The 16599-nt window shown below is 36.7% G+C and overlaps 2 protein-coding genes across 6 annotated transcripts in view; one reads left to right on the top strand and one right to left on the bottom strand.

Moving 5' to 3' along the window:
• Positions 1–14088, top strand: part of sec16b (SEC16 homolog B, endoplasmic reticulum export factor) — a 26272-nt gene extending 12184 nt beyond the window's left edge. For 4 of the 5 annotated variants that reach the window (XM_051711447.1, XM_051711450.1, XM_051711446.1 and 1 more), the window contains exons 15-23: positions 76–181; positions 409–546; positions 662–775; positions 2301–2385; positions 3033–3362; positions 3525–3553; positions 3907–3999; positions 4091–4183; positions 12645–14088. In XM_051711447.1, the coding sequence (XP_051567407.1) occupies positions 76–181; positions 409–546; positions 662–775; positions 2301–2385; positions 3033–3362; positions 3525–3553; positions 3907–3999; positions 4091–4183; positions 12645–12653 (997 nt within the window). In that variant the 3' untranslated portion in view covers positions 12654–14088. The remainder of the gene's footprint in view (positions 1–75; positions 182–408; positions 547–661; positions 776–2300; positions 2386–3032; positions 3363–3524; positions 3554–3906; positions 4000–4090; positions 4184–12644) is intronic. The other variant, XM_051711449.1, reaches the window with a different exon arrangement.
• On the bottom strand, positions 10573–16599 carry znf648 (zinc finger protein 648). The gene is made up of 2 exons (XM_051711458.1): positions 16547–16599; positions 10573–16034 (listed from the first exon to the last, which is right to left on the bottom strand). The coding sequence occupies exon 2, from the start codon at positions 15916–15918 to the stop codon at positions 14506–14508; it is 1413 nt and encodes a 470-aa protein (XP_051567418.1). The 5' UTR covers positions 15919–16034; positions 16547–16599; the 3' UTR covers positions 10573–14505.

The raw sequence follows: 16599 nt of genomic DNA, 5'->3' as shown, positions 1-16599 counted from the left end.
GGTCCATTTTAAGATATCTTAATTGTACAAAGTTCCTAAATTCACATGGATGTTCTATTATTCTTTTGACTGCAGTCTTCCGTTTTCCAAGTTCTGTCAGAACTCCGCCATTCGCTGCACTGAACTGTTTGAGTACTGCCAGAGGCTTGGAAATGCTGAATTTATCATCCCTGCATTTCAGGTAGAATTTAAACATAGACTACAGGCATAAAGTACTTAGCCAGATCTGCACTTCATCACACATACATTGTTTATGTCAGATTTGTAGGTTGATATTTTATACAGTCCTAAAATGTTATTTTGGAATCATCTGTGACTTTCACATTTGACAGTTGTATTATTATGCTTAGGTGTGGGTTGATGTGTTTTATTTATTGTATGATTATGATTGTGTTGTGTCCTGTGTAGGTGTTTAAATTCCTGTATGCATGTCGGCTGCTGGACTGTGGTCTGGTGTCTCAGGCCTATCACTACTGTGAGGTGGTGGCAAAAGTGCTGCTCAGGATTGAGGAACCCCACATGGTGCTGCTGGAGGAGCTTATCAAAGTAACTCACACCTGAACATGCGAACACTAATCATGTAGTTTTAATGTTGTTTATGCATCCAAAATGTTGTATGATGTGATTACTTACAGTATATCTGCTTTGCTTGCTACTGCAGTTAGTGGACAGACTGAAGTTGTCTGAGGCACAGCTCAGAGATACAGGTGTCAATCAGCCTTTCCTCGACCCTGATTGGCTGGTGCAGCTTCACTGCAGACACCAGGCCATGCAGGTAAATTCAAATGCTTGTATGGGTCTTTAAAATGGATGATATTCAGTTATTCACTCGTCCACTTTAATGCTGAAGTGTGTATTTTCTGTGCCACTAGCGTCACCTAATGGAATTGTAAAAATAAACCGTTTTCAAACAGATTCCAGAAAACTCCTCCTGTCCTCCACTGGTTTTCCAAACAGATAGTCCCACCCCAAACGTACACTGTTGATCGAATGTTGCCGTGTCGAGCAGGATGGGGCAGCTCAATCAGACAGAGGAATTTTTTTGACAGCACAAGTTACACTTTTTGGTGAAATCATCCTTCAAATGGCTTATGTTGACTGCATATTAAGCTGGAATACCGGAAAGAAATTTAACATGGGAAAAATTAAACACATCAGTTTTAAGATTAGCAGTACTCTCTATGGCAAGACATACAGTATATAGTGGTCACATCTGTGACTCTGCAACTGTCTTCTCTTACTGTATATATGATCTGCCCCTATACCAGGGTGTTAATGGATTGCAAAATTTGCAGCTGCAATTAAAATGTTCACATAAAAAAAAAAAAAAAAAAAAAAGTCTAATGGATTTTGTAGGGGCAAAATTGATTTTGTTCAGTGTGACATGAACAGATGATTTAGGGCTTCATTCAATTTTAAAACATGACTGACTGTGACAGTCATTAAAAAAAAAATTGTTACTGCCAAAATGAGCCTGAGCGGATGTCCCTATCACATGGGCTTTGTAAGTTATTTTTCGAACTGCTACCAGATGTCCATATGGAACTTAATGTGCAGACCACACTATCATTTTACCTTTGCATAATTAGTGACACTCGCAGACCTACAGGTCCTGTTTACACCTGCTACTAACATCCATCCCGGTTGAAAGCCAAGACATATAGCAGTTTACACCTTTTTTTTTTTTTAACATGCATCTCCTGTGACCACTTGTGATCAGATTTCTCTGATTTCATACATCACTTACATTGTCATTGTGTTAATGCATTTTATAGTGCAAAACAGTGAAATACGTGTTCAAGCACAATGCATACTGTATTTTGAGTTGAATAACTGTAATTTATATAATTACTGAATGGCTTTTCCAATTTTTTTTTCGGATGGTTATTTTCTTTTAAACATAACCACCAAAGATTTAACCCTTGTTTTGGCAGACAAGGCCGAATTGATTGACAGGTGAGTATGCGGCCTTTCTCTGTTGTCCAGGATGCATCAGGATGTTGTTTACAGTACAATGTGTTGTGGTAACATGCATTTCTGACTACCTCCAAATGTGGTTTGAGTGATTTGATCATAATTTTTAGATCCCTGTTTACACCTGTACCTATTTTTAGGAGACCACTTGTGATCCTGTCACCCGAGATAAATGTTAATACTAGGGGAAAAAGGGGCCACAGACATCCTGTAGCACATCAGCCACTTTCCTTAATGATACAGAGCAGTGACCTCTGCCCTGATTTATGAAGCTCTGACAAATTCTACTATAGCCTATAGTATTATAACTTTTTATATTTGCTTAGATGGAGAACTATGATTGTAGTGGGACACACCAGTCACCAGTTGTGGAGAGTACTTGTGCTTATCAGGACAGCAACGAGTATTCAGGTAAAGACATGTCCCTGATCTGAGTAAATGCCCTCCTACTGTCTTGTGAACCACTAGGTGGCACTATAATTGGGAAAACCCATGAATATTGCATGCAATTTCAATATAATTGTAAAAAGCATCAGTAGAAAGCCATTAAAAGAATCGTTCAACCTAAAAAAATTAATGAATGTTGTTTAACACAATATAATTTTTCAGGCAGAATGTCCGAGCAGCTCTTTTCCATGAAATGAAAGTGCATAGTGATTTAAATGCCAAGCTCAAAAAGGAGCATAAAAACATCACAGAGCAATGGTATGGAGGAGGGGAAGATTATCAAAGAATTAAAAGACTTACATTTCAGTCTTTTCCTCACGTAGCTATTGTATGGTTTCAGATATGGAATATAGTGCATGGGTCATATAAAAAAACGTTATGGTGCTTCTTGTCATTTTTTTTTAACTTGCCATTTAAAATTAACATGCACGTTTGCTGGATGGGAAAGTGCTGCTTGGGCATTCTGCCTATGATGTCTTTTTGTGTTTCATGACAAGTAAATACTGGGCTGAAACAGCTTGGTGGTGACTAAATGACTAACTTTTAACTGTTTCTTTAATAGTTTGTATGCTGGGGTTTTATGTTCTTTTCTTCTTTTGGCTTTTCTGTAGATTCCCAGACAGAGACCATTAATCATGAAGATATTGAAGATGATTTCTTATACCCATCTCAGCTTATGATACCACACAATGATGCCCTGCATCAGAAGTCCTCCACCCCAGTGAGCCACTCGCACTCTTCTGAAGAACAGGCTCCTAAGACCGTTGCTCCAGTGCCACTGTACCCTACTCAGCAGCCAATGACACTGCCCCCAGTCTTCCCTATGCAGACGTTTGGGCCTCTACGAGCTTCAGTGGACCAAAGTCACACTAATCCTGATAGCAGCACTAATTATGATATTGCTACATCCAGTTTGCCTCAAAGAAGCTGCCATAATATAGGTTAAGATGACTTTTGATTTTGTCATTACTAACATCAAGATGACATTGTTTTACTAAATTTACTGTTCTGATATTTTACATCATTGATCTAAATCAATTAAAACCAATCTACGTTTACATATTTGCAACACCAGTAAATTATTATTATTATTTTTTTTAAAGGTTTTGAGTATTCTGTCGATGGAGTGATGGTGAGAGAAACATCCTTTTTAGTTCCTTTTCATTTTGAAGTTTTTACTAGTCTGCAAAATCATTCAAAAAGTTAGTTCACCCCAAAATTAAAATACTGTCAATATTTAATCCCCTTAATGTTGTTTCATACTTTTAAGACTTTATTTCATGAAACACAACAGATGTTAGGCAGAATGTTAAGGACTGACAGCCTCAGTCACCATTAACTTAAATTGTATTAAATAAAGATGCAATGAAAGTGAAAGGTGACCGAGACTTTCTTCCAAACATCTCCTTTTGTAAGTGTTTCACACATTAAAATGTGAATGTCAATGTTTTTATTAAAAAAAAAAAAAAAAAAAAAAAAATCAAGCAGGGTGCTCCTGAAAACCATACCATACTTGGGAATGTTGAGACAATTCCAAGTGAGGATGACAAGAGAGAGGCCAACACCCAATCCGCAAAGGTATGTACTATGTAAAATATTTACACAGACTTTATATGCATTTATTCACACATTTTTCTAATATTGTTGTTGTTGTTCCTTCTTTGAACAGAGCTCAAAGTCTGCATGGTTCAGTGGCTGGTTTAAGTCTAAGCCTAAAGAAATCTCAAAAGAACAAATGCCAGACTCCAGTCCTACTTCTGGGGTAAGTGTTCATAGAATAAGGTGCTTGACACAGCACAAAGAATAGAAAGCTGGTGCTTCGAGATGCGTTTTTAAAAGTTCACACTCATTAACCTGAAACAGCATCTAAAAAAATGTGGTGCAATGGTCAAAGACGTTCATCTAGCTCATGTTTACGTAGAAAAACAATGAAAAAAAAAAAAAACAATTGCACTGGCAGAAGCAAAAACATGTTCGGTGTGAACGGCTCCTAATGGTCTACGGTATTTTAAGATAAAAGATTAGCCATGCATTGGCTAAGCGCTTGCGTCTGCATTTGCATACTTGTGTGAAGTATGTTTGGGCCCTAACGGTTTAAGTGCCGTTTATGACCTGTTCTTTTTTACTTTATTTCAGTCATGTCAACTCTGAAAGATTTAGCATGTTAAAGTGTTGATGACATGTTGATAGGATATAGATCTTGACAGACTTGATCTGCTACGCTGCTGCTGCTGCAGAGCAAGTACTGAGACTTGGTTCTGCTAGAACATACACAGACATACTGAGTTAGGCATTTGGATATGCTGCTGCTACTGCACATTTAGAAAAACAAAAGACATGCTGCATCAAGCATGTATGACATACTACTGCACAATTAGACATAAATGCAATCCCCCAACAAAGCTGCACAAATTCATAACACAAAACATACCCTCCCCAAACAAGCAGATCTACTGCCAAGACTTGTGTACTTCTCTTGTTCCGAAGCACTGAGTTTGTGCTAGCTAGGTGTGCTTGGCCTGCTTGGCCAACTGGCATAATGATAATGAGCTAAAGCTCTGTGTGCCTGTGCCTGCTTGGCCGAATGGCTTAAAGGCTAGTGACATGACTTATAATGTATGCCTTGATCTGAAAAGCCCAGAGCTTATAACACTAGTTAAATAACTAGCTATGTGTGAATTTCTTTAAACTAATGACCTTAGACTGTGATGTGTGCCAGTTCCTGATTTGGTTACAGCTTACCTTGATAAAGTCACACTTCTATGTGTCATGCCCAAAAGCAGACCTTACCGTGCAAGCTGTTAGAGGAAAAAACCCCAGCAACCACGTGAGCTAATAGCGTTTTCAGAGAAAACTTGCAGCGCACTGCAATGAAACTGGCCTACATTCGAAGAGCAAATTTAAATGTTTGGCAAAGATAGAGTATGCAAGTTGATTGGCTACCCCATCACATATTAAAGGACCTGTTAGCTGACACCATGTGAACTGATTGGTTTGATATCACCTGTAAGTAAGCTGATTGGCTAACAGATAACAAGTTCAAAGAACCTATCAGCTTGTGCCATTTAAAGTGGCATGCCTGAGCTTAGTTATTTATGAAATTACTAGGGATGTCCTATACCATTTTTTGGAGACTGAGAGTGATACGCCGATAAGATAGACGTTTCCAGAAGTGTAAAAACGTAAGAAAGTTTTTTGTTTTATTATTATAATGTTGCCATTATCAAATTATAATTTGAGGACAGAATGTTTATGTTTCAGCAACAGTTACTCAAAAACAAATGATTATTTTTATATGATTTTTTTTTCCTGTGAAATTGTGATTTTTGATAATTTTGACTTTATTGATTTTAGCAATTGTAACTCAAATGACAATTAAAAAAGGCATTTTTAGCTCTCACGTTTTCAAAAATGGTGAAAAATCTAAAACAAATAATATTAATTATACAAATAAATAATAACAACTAAAATGTAAAGGCTGTCTATCAATAAAGATTATTTTGCAAATTTAAGATGCAGGTGTATTTATGAACAGTAAGTATGAAAAAATACAGATTATGAAATATTTTCTTCAAATTCAATATTATTATTATTATTATATTTTTTTTTACAAATTTTGTGTTTTCATTTTCAGTTTTCTGGATTCCGTATTCGACAGTTTAATTCAATCAATTATCATCAAAAGGGTGTCTAAAAACAATTATTCATTAAAAGTTTAAATTTCCAACATAACATTTTTAGCATTTGAAGTATATTTTATATAGTAAAATATATATGATGTATACATATGCAGATCCTTACAGCACTAACTAACATACAACTTTGGAGTTATGTTTGTCAAATAGTGATATTTGTCATTTTTTTATTTACATTTTTTTTATTCTTAACTGAGGGATGCCCTGTCAGTTTGTACTGTAACTTTTTGATGACAGCTTTACACTTCCAGAAAAGCAAGTCACTACAAGACCCAGTCTGATTATTAATCCGAAAAAGTGGATAGTCTTATGTAGTTTAAATGTGCTGCATGCTTTAAGGTGAATGCACTCTTTGCTGTCTGTCATCTAACACACAAGAGTGTCATGATGCTCCTGATGTTGTGTTGTCAGTGTATGAGCAGCCGGTCTCACATTCACTTTAAAGTACACAGCACGTGCAGACTATATATTTATCTCATTAAATCGCAGCATTTGTGGTTTAATAATCACACTAGGACATATCGCGATTTTAATTTGTGCGCTGAATGTTTGCACAATGGCATTCGTCATTCGACTTACGTCAAACGGTATCAGTTTTTGGTATCGGAGCATTTTACAAGTACAAATTCGTGAGTGTAGAATTGCTGTATTGAGATTTTCACTGAGTGTGGGGTAGAAAAAAATAAAATAAACCGCAGTATTCTGCAGTAAATATTTCAATAATAGTGTCAGTATCTCAGGAATTTAGCATTTGAAATGTATTTTATCTCTTATCTTACAGTTATTGAAACGGAGACAAAACTCCTTTCAATTTGTAAATATACATCTGCTCTTCATCCGTAAACACTGAAAAAGCCATTATCCAGTGGTAATTATGTTGCTTCATTTTCACTGAGCCTGTCATCTCCTTGGATGCAGGCGTGTAACAATTATCCAACACCTATATCACCCATGTGAAAATGTAATTGCCCCCGCCCCCTAAACTTAATTGCTGGTTGTGGCACCTTTTGCAGCAACAATCGCAAACAAATGCTTCTGATCAGTTTGAACTTTTTTTCATTTGTAAAATAATAATGATAATAATAATAATAATAATAATAAAACTAATTAAATTGTTTTATTATACAATAGAAATATATTTCAGTCCTAATTTCCTAACTTTAAAACCCTCTGGCTTTTATTTTGTCGGAAAACATTTAAGTGTTTGTTTGTGCGCTAGTTCACAGTATTTTATGTTGCTTCTTATTCAAAATGATAATGAATCAAAATGAATAAGTGCCAACCGCCATTAAACCTCAGAAGAACCACCATTCTTAAAGCATGTTATTAGTATTCCGAACAATTGAGCACGTACATCTGAGATGTAGTTTGTGTGTGAGCTGCTCTGAGAGCTGAAAACTGTAGCACATCATGAGCCCAACACATGCTGTGAGTGTGTTACGCAACTGAGCAGCACTCATTCATTCTTTAGCAAGCAGCACATGAAAACTATATATTTATACTATGGTCTATTCAAATACTCAATTTTGATTGGTTGGAATGCGTGTTAAAACTGTTAAATGCACAGGTAATTCCAGTCAGTTTTAATTGCCGTGCTGTATTAACCTCTTCGACTCTGAAGCATTCTTGGGCTGCCGCCAGCAATTTTTCACACTAAAATTTAAAAGCTCACCATATACACATACTTTGGGCTAATTGCCAAAAATGTGTCTAATTATTTTTTTCAGAACAGACATGGATGATTTAGGGCCTTATTTTGTCATTTTAAGTTACATAAATGCAAAAAAGAATTCTAAGCTTTAAAAAAATACCCCATATGCCTGACGTATGTATACGATGACTTAAGCATTTTAGGTGTAAACTTCTTTCCTGATATAGTGCCCCCTTGTGGACCTACCGGCGTGTCCACAGAGTTGAAGAGGTGCGTCTGCTCTGCTGTCTTCCGTAATGAGACATTGCAAGATTTTTATGCCTCTGTTCAAACTACTTCTGGACGTGTTACAAGTCCGATGAGCCTCAAAGCCAGATTTAACCGTCACATCACAAAACACAACAGTATCAAGTCATGCAGTAGCATCTTTACATCAATTGTGAAGCGCTAGAGAAAAATTGACAAGAGACTGCAGTATTCATCAGCCCCATTTTACTGAGTCCGACCTGGAGATACATTTTCCACAAACCCATAAGGCTTGTAAGGAATGTATGGTTTGACATACAGCAATGTTTTGCATGGAGGAGGAGAAAAGGAAACTGGGACCTATCAAAAGTGCTTTTCAAGGCAAGGTGATTTGAAATGTAATTTGATAAATATCATCTGCTCAGGACACCCGCTAGAGGGTGTCTCTTGATCACATATGAGACTGAAGCTCTGAATGAAGTCTGTTTTATAAAATGCAGTCTTTGCGGTTTAAGGCCAAATGGCAGTTTCATCTTAATTCAATCAATTGTGCTAATGGATACCATACCAATGTGTCACAGGTCAAAGTTTTCAGATTTCAAAGTGTTGCAGATGTTTTTCACCTCATCATTAAAAGTAAATGACAGTTGTACAACTATCACGTGCATAAAGCTGGTTTTCCTCATTAATGTGAAAATGACAGAAATTAATTACATGTTCTTTGCAGTGCCAACCTTTCTACATTATTTTTAGAAAACTTACCTCTACATTCTGAATTTCTGGATTGTGCATTCAAATTCACAGTTTTTACAGAGTGTGTGGTCTGCAAAAAACTATTGTCCATTTTTCTAGTTATTCATACAGTTTTTTTTAATTTATTTTTTATTTAATTTATTCAAATAAATGTAATATTATTGGACTACAACCCTTAGATAAAGTTAACTTATTTTTATTCTTCCAGTTGAAATTTGTGCTGCAAAAATCAATAACAACTGTAACTAATCAGTGTTGGAAAGTGACCATGGTATAAGTGGGATAATCCATGGTTAGGTGTGCAATAAACAATTTAAGTGCACTTTGTGGAGGGTGGTTCTTCTCCTCCACGTATTGCATTTAAATAGTTTAATGCATACCTAGTCATGGATTATCCCTTATTAAACGCAGCCTTTTTGCGATTCACAAATATATTTTATGTCTTAAAGAGACTTTGAATAAAATGCATGAGTCAGATGGACTACTTGAATGGTTCTTTTGTTACATTTTAACTCAATGGTAACGACCGTTACTAACATGCTGTACTGGATTTTGATCAGTCTTGTCGGAACGATACCCAATCTGGTTAAAAAAGTCAGTATCAGAGCTGAGACTTAAGCTTCCGGGTTGTTACCTTCTAGACACAGCCCTGCAGTTCCTTGGGTGTTGTCCTTGGCTATTTTCTTACTTTCTGGATGAGTCGTTGCTGTGCCCTTGGAGGACTTTTGGAAGGTCGGCCACTTCTAGGAAGATTTACTACTGTGCAAAATTTACTCCATTTTGAGATAATGGCTCTCATTGTGGTTCTTTGGAGTCCCAGAGCCTTTGAAATAGCTTTGTAACCCTTCCCAAACTGATGTATTTCAATCACCTTTTTCCTCATCTCTTTTGGAATTTCTTTCGACCTTAGCATAGTGTGCTACTGGTTGAGACATTCTAGTCAACTTCATGTTGTTGAAAAAGTTATTTTTAAGTAATAATTTGATTGAACAGGGCTGGCAGTAATTAGGCCTGGGTGTGTCTAGTCCACCTGAACCCAGTTATCAGTGCAGTTTCGTAGATTTGGGGATTTGTTAATTAAGGGGGAAAATACTTCTTCACACAGGCCCAATCAGGGGTGTAAAGTAATTGAGTAAAAATATTTAAGTATTATACTTAAGTATAATTTTTTGGGATTTGTACTTTACTTGAGTGAAATTTAAATGGAATACTTGTACTTTTACTTAATTACATTTCCAAAGAAAAAAATAGTACTTTTTATTTCTTACAATTTTATTTAAACTTGAAAAGTACTCACTACATTTTTGCAGATCGTTTTCTTTCATCTTACTGGACTGAAGCTGCCTTTTCACTGCATCTGACAAATCACAGACTGACAAACGGCAGAGTGTCGCATGGCGGCTGTGTGAAGTTCTGACAATCTGCAGAGGTGGAATTTTGGATTTGATTTGAGCTTCTGATACGTTGAAATATTTGTGCGACTAGATCGTATGTGACCGCCTGACTGAATGTGATGTATTCATTAAAAACTATGAGCATGAAGTAAGAAATATTGACGTTTTGTCCTAAACTTTATTCTAAACGCCTGCTACTTCTACAGATTGGACGGTTATGAAGTCAAAAACTATCATTCACGTTGCAAATATATACAGTATATATAAAAACAACAGGCTTTTGTAATTAAATGTGTACTTATCACATATTTAAATCATATAAGTGAATTTTTACTTACTATTTGCTGAATTATTATTGTTGTTGTTAGGCAACTGTTAATTATAATAATAACTATAAAAACAACAATGATGATGATAATAAAAATAAGGGAATTTGAGTAAATATTATTTATGAATTTTATTGAATTCATCCATCTGCTCAACAGTAAGGTATGGTAGCAAACCTCAGAATACAATTCAGAAAACCAACAACATTACTAACTTTCTCCAAAGCTTATTTTGAATTTTTTGATCTTTCTCTATGTCTATGTTCATGAGTGCCTTCTCCCATGCAACGAACACTGTGTGACTGTGGCAAAGCTTTTGCAAAAAAAAAAAAAAAAATTATGTGGTTCATTACAAGTCTCAGGGCAGTTCCGAAGTGAAATGTCCACTGTGTGGTGCTTAAAGTGAGTGGATGTTCTCCTGAACAGATGAGGTTTTTAAGGTTAATGTTCTATCAAGATTTAAAAAAACAAAACCTACTTCCCTATCCTAAACCTTAAACCTAACTGATAGTGTCAGAAAAAGCAAATGTGAGATGAAAAACTAAATTTCTGAAACAACCACGTCATTTTGTGGTACTTCTATGACATTTTCGGATTATGTGTTGACTCGTACCCTGTTCCTTTATATCGCATATGCAACACTCTATCAGTTGAGCTACCATGCAATTAGATCACACTTAAATAAGCTTGTAAATGTAGTTAGTTATGTAATCCAAATGTTAAAATTAGTCATGCGCTATAGTAAAAGTGTTTATATGTCATAAGATTGCATTATGTGAGGAACAGAGCAAAAAGTTTATGAACTGATAATCTGCCGTTTTACTTGTGATTTGAGTGAAAGGGGATAAAAGTAATTGTTGTTTTAGCACCTCTAGTGTTCATTCCACCAGGAAATTGCTGTTACATACCAAAAAATCATTTTGCAAAATGTAGTTATTGTAACATGATTCTTTGACCAGGTTGCGAATGCCACTTGGGGAGAAATATGACTGTCGTTGGAGACAGTAAAAAGGCGACTTTCAAAACAATTGAATTTAACAACAGTTTCACTCAGTATCCATACTTTCACTTAAGTATAATTTTTGAGTATTTTTTACACCCCTGGGCCCAATTGATCCTTCTCTAAACTCCGCCCCCTTTGTTACTGTTGTTTGCCCTGACAAGCTCTGCAGAACTCCCCACAGGAATAAATGGGAGACTGCCGTAAACGCAGCGGTTTTTGGCAAAATATTCTCATAAACGGAATGGATGGTATTATTACCTGGGCTGGAATGAAGAGCGTTATTGTAAAGCATATTTATCTGATGTTTTTTGTAAAATAAATTGCTAAATTACACAGTAATTTGATTGAAAACTGTACAGACTGTGAATCAGAATTGAGGCAAACGAGCATCACAGTCACATAAAAAGAGAATAGCATCACTTGATAGTGATAATAAACCTCATAACATTAGTGTAAGTTATAACACACTCATTTTGATTCTGTGAACTCTTTACAATAACCTTTACTAAGACCTGAATCAATACGTAAATGAACTAATGTGAAGTTGTTAGCTTTTATTTACCTTTGAGGAAATGTAGGTGTCCTCGATGTTATACATGCTCATTTGGGAATGAGGAATGACACACTTTAATCCATAGTATGCTCTTCTCAATATTTGTTTAAAGATTTGTTAAAAAAGAACAAAAAAACACTTAGTGTATCCTCTCTATGTACCTCATGTCACTGTTACAGGTGACCCAGCTGTGTTTTTTGATCATTTTGATAAAATCCCACTTAAAACTACTCAAACACACTTCACTCCCATAGGCTCTCATTGTAAAAAGGCAAACGCTTGTCAGAGTAATAGCGGCGGGTCAACAGTTGCTAAGACAGGATTGGTCAGAAACGCTTTTATGGCAGGGCTTAGCGATGGGTCAATTGGTATTGGATAACTTTTTTGCTTTAGTAAATAACACTGTAATTTAAAACTATAATTTGTGTATACTCAGATTGTCTTTGTTTTATGTAAAATTATGTTTGAATATCTGATTTTTTTTTATTTTTTATTGTGAGATATACACACAATTGAAGAAATACTGATGGGAGCAAATAATTTTTCACAGCACTGTTTGTAATGGTCTTGCAAATATTCAGGGTTTGTTGTTTTGTTTAAAGGGTCCCTAATTAAGGTCTACTTTGGGCAGTATTCACCAGTTGATGGACTTCAGCATGGTGTTCAAGACTGATGCACCCCAAGACTGATGCACATACTGAGGCCAAGCCCACCCCTGCAGTTATTTTATTTTACTTCACCTTAAATGGTCTGTTTTTCCATATTGCAAGTGAGGCTACAAAAATACCCTGAGGACAGTTCTAAAAATAGTTTTTTAAATGTTTGGTGTTTACTTACTTTCTTAAATGAAGACATTGAACAGCTGAAGCACAGCTCAGGGAGCTGACTCTTGGGATTTGCATCTTGGCCTGCAGGAAGGAGGGGACATAATGGCAATGGGTGCTGGACAAAAGTGCTGTGACTCATGGAATGATGAACTTAAAATATCACCACAGCTGGTAATGTCAGTAATTATATAACTGTATAACTTGTAATCCACCCCCAACAACAGTGATTATGCTTAATCATCACTGAAAGAAGCAAATCAAATAGATTTGTAAGTGGTTTCACAATTTAAAGCTTTCCCATAGGAGCAGTGCATATATGGGACATGTATAAATTGAGAAAAATGTAAGAGAAAAAAGATTATCTTTGGAACATACAGTATGTTCCAAAGATAATACTGACATCAGGTCATGACTGACACTGATGGAGGTCCAGTTTTATTATTTAATTTACATATCCTAATGCTATCTAAGGGACAGTATTTTCTACAGTATTTAATATTTTTTAATGCACTGTCAATTATATTGTGTAAGTGTAATTCAAGCCATTGATGTTTTTTTTTTTTTAAATATCTGACCACACCTTTTATTTCTAATAAAAGATGGCAGTACTAAATAATAATATTTTTTTGTAATATTTGTATAAGTAATGTAAATGTATATGATTAACAACAATAAATGTTAGTTACATAAAATATAACAAAAAATATGGCACTGTCAGCCAGTGACTCTGGTTAAATCAAGTGGAGCAGTGGAATTTGACAAGAGGAATGCCATCTCTTTTTACCATGAGTAAGCAGGTCTGGAGCACATGGACAAATGTTAGCAATAGTGTGGCACTCTGGGGATTAGGGTCACACATCCTCAAGAGAGACATACAGAGGGAACAACAGGATTCCATCTTATACCCTAGCATATGTCCAACACCACATTTCACACCCAGGGACACATGACTCCTCAATAATACTGCTTTTAATTGACAGTGCCATATTCTCTTTCACTCCTGTACAACAAAGAATCTAATGTAAAGGTTTTTAGTTTAATAAAATATGGGGTAACAGTTTGTGCATTTATTTGAATCACTATAAACATGTTTATAGCATATAACACAAATCTAAAACAATCTGAAACACAATTTTGTCCTGCTGCTTGTTTATAGTCCCAAATACAAGTAATACCAATGGACAGCAAAAAAAAAAAAAAAAAAAAAGAAAAAAAGAAAGAAAGAAAGAAATTATTGACAACTTGAAATAGCACTTTGCATTTTGGCACCACCAGTAGCACTCACGCTATTCCAACTCGCATGCAAATAATCTGCTTCAGTAGGCAAGAGATCATCATGTGCCAAATTATTTTCTATAAATGTGTCTCCAGTGTGTTTACATTCTAATAATATACACAGTGATGTAATTGATATCAAAGTTTATCAACATCTTTAAAATGTGAAAATAAATCATAAAAAAAAAAAATGGTTGTGAATTTCCATTTTCTTATGAAATAGCTATGTTGTTAAAGCTGAAGTATAGATGGATGGATGGATGGATAGACATTGAACTTTGACTTATCTAACTGAGAGAACCTTGTTGTCATTGTGCACTTGAACAAGCCCCTGGGTTACTTAAGGGAGAAAGGGACAGGTTTACGCAATGCTTATCTGAGTGTCAGCATGACTCTGCATGTGTTCTATAAGCATTTCATTCTGAGGGAAAGATTTACTGCACTGCCCACAAACAAAGATCATGCCCTCACCATGCTGCTCCTGATGCCTCTTGAGTGCCACATAGTGGCTGAATGACATGTCGCAGCCCTGGCAGCGATAAGGCTGCACAGCTACATGAAGACGCTGGTGGCGCACCAGACGGGACGCCATGGCAAATGCCACCCCACACTCTGAGCACTTGTGTGGCCGCACTCCACTGTGAACTGTGAGATGTTCGGCAAGGTTGGAGGACTTGGTGAATGCTTTGGAGCAAACTGGGCAGGTGTAGGGACGCACACCGCTGTGGATTTTTCTGTGCTCTGTCATGCGGCTTGCCAGGGCAAATGCCTTCCCACACTCTGGGCAAATGAAGGGCCTATCACCCAAATGAGTGCGCTCGTGACGAAGGAGAGACAAGGGTTTGTTGAAGGTTTTGCCACACTGCTTGCAGAGGAAGGGCTTGTTGTTTGTGTGCATATTGCGCTCGTGCTTGCGTAGGTCGGAGGAGCGCACAAAGTCCTTGCCACACTCCTCACAGGTGTAGGGCTTCTCTCCTGTATGAGTTCGGATGTGTTTGCGAAAGTCAGAGGACCAGATGTAATTTTTCACACAGAAAGGGCATTGGTACGGTCTTTCACCTGTGTGCAGCCGTTTGTGCTGCTGAAGAGTACCCTGGTGCGAGTAGGCCTTTCCACACATGTTGCAAACATAAGGCCTAAGGCCACGGTGAGTGTCAATGTGGCTCATCAAGTTACTGTACTTTTTGAAAGCCCAGTTACAATAAGGGCACTTGTACGGACGGTTTTCCGTGTCTCCCTCCATTCCTCGTTTCTTCATAGCAGCAAACACAAACTGACTTTGCTTCTTCTGTGGAGGGTTTGGTCTGTCTGGTTCATCTCCCTCCACCTTGCATTTGTCTTCTGCAGCTCCCTGCTGCTCCTTTGGAGACACTGCCAGTGCACATGACTTAATGATGTCTACCTCCTGTTTCACCTTCATTTTGGAGAAGCTAGTCACTTCCAGTAGGGAATTAGGGTCAGATCCAGGCTTATCAGCTTCATATACTTCTTTCGGGAGAAGCATATACTGCTGCTCAGAACATCTCTCGGAGAGATTTAGGGAGACCATCTCTTTCTCGATACTTGGTTTTGTGGTTTCTCTATCATAACAGCTGACAGAAGCATTTCCCTCATCAACACTGGCTAGATTAAGGCTCGCTTCCATGGTGCCATGGTCAGTGTTGTTACTCTCGACAGGCACATACTGCTTTTTACGGATGAGAATCTTTCTAATGCTTCTTTTTGATATGTAGGCGTTATCTGTAAACACTGCTGAATTCCACTGATCATTCATTTGTGCTATTGTAGATGATATCCTTATTGGTTGAATTTTCAGGTTTTAGTGCATTGACCCTTATTACCAAAGTGAGAGTGCTAAGATAGATTTTGTATAATCTACCTTTGCAATGCCTGAAAACAAGAGTTTACATAATTTTAGTGATAAGTTTTAGCTGTCTAGAATATACAGTTGATATCAAATGTCACAATTTGATAAAATGGGTGGAGGAAAATTGTTGTATAGACTTATCTTGCACATGGCATGCTATAATCCTTCAGAACATTTCTTTGAACATCAAATAAATAAATAAAAAACTGCAAGACAGACAATGACCACATGCTAACCAAAACTGCCAACAATGTCAATAACCATCAGTATAGCTACAGATGCAATCATGCACTATACAACAGATCACTCATTTACAGTCAATGAAACTCTATGAGGCTCTTTTTTGCCTTATTTTAGCTTACAAATTAATTTCTTTGGATCTGTGAGTAATGACAACATGAGCTATTAAGATGTACTGTACAGCATACATTTATACTAACTGGAAGAAGTTAGTATTCTCAGCTGTCACTGTGTGCCAGTATGTACTATACTGAAGAACCATTCAAGCATCCCACGTGTGCAAAGAGTTTCTTACCTTGGTACTACTAGTCCAGTAATGTTGATTTCACAGAGAGCAATTGATCCACT

The sequence above is a fragment of the Myxocyprinus asiaticus genome, chromosome 12 (assembly GCF_019703515.2).
Source record: "Myxocyprinus asiaticus isolate MX2 ecotype Aquarium Trade chromosome 12, UBuf_Myxa_2, whole genome shotgun sequence".
In the NCBI taxonomy this organism is placed as follows: Eukaryota; Metazoa; Chordata; class Actinopteri; order Cypriniformes; family Catostomidae; genus Myxocyprinus; species Myxocyprinus asiaticus.
The sequence above is the reverse complement of the archived record's forward strand: the minus strand, read 5'-3'. Positions and strand labels throughout refer to the sequence as shown.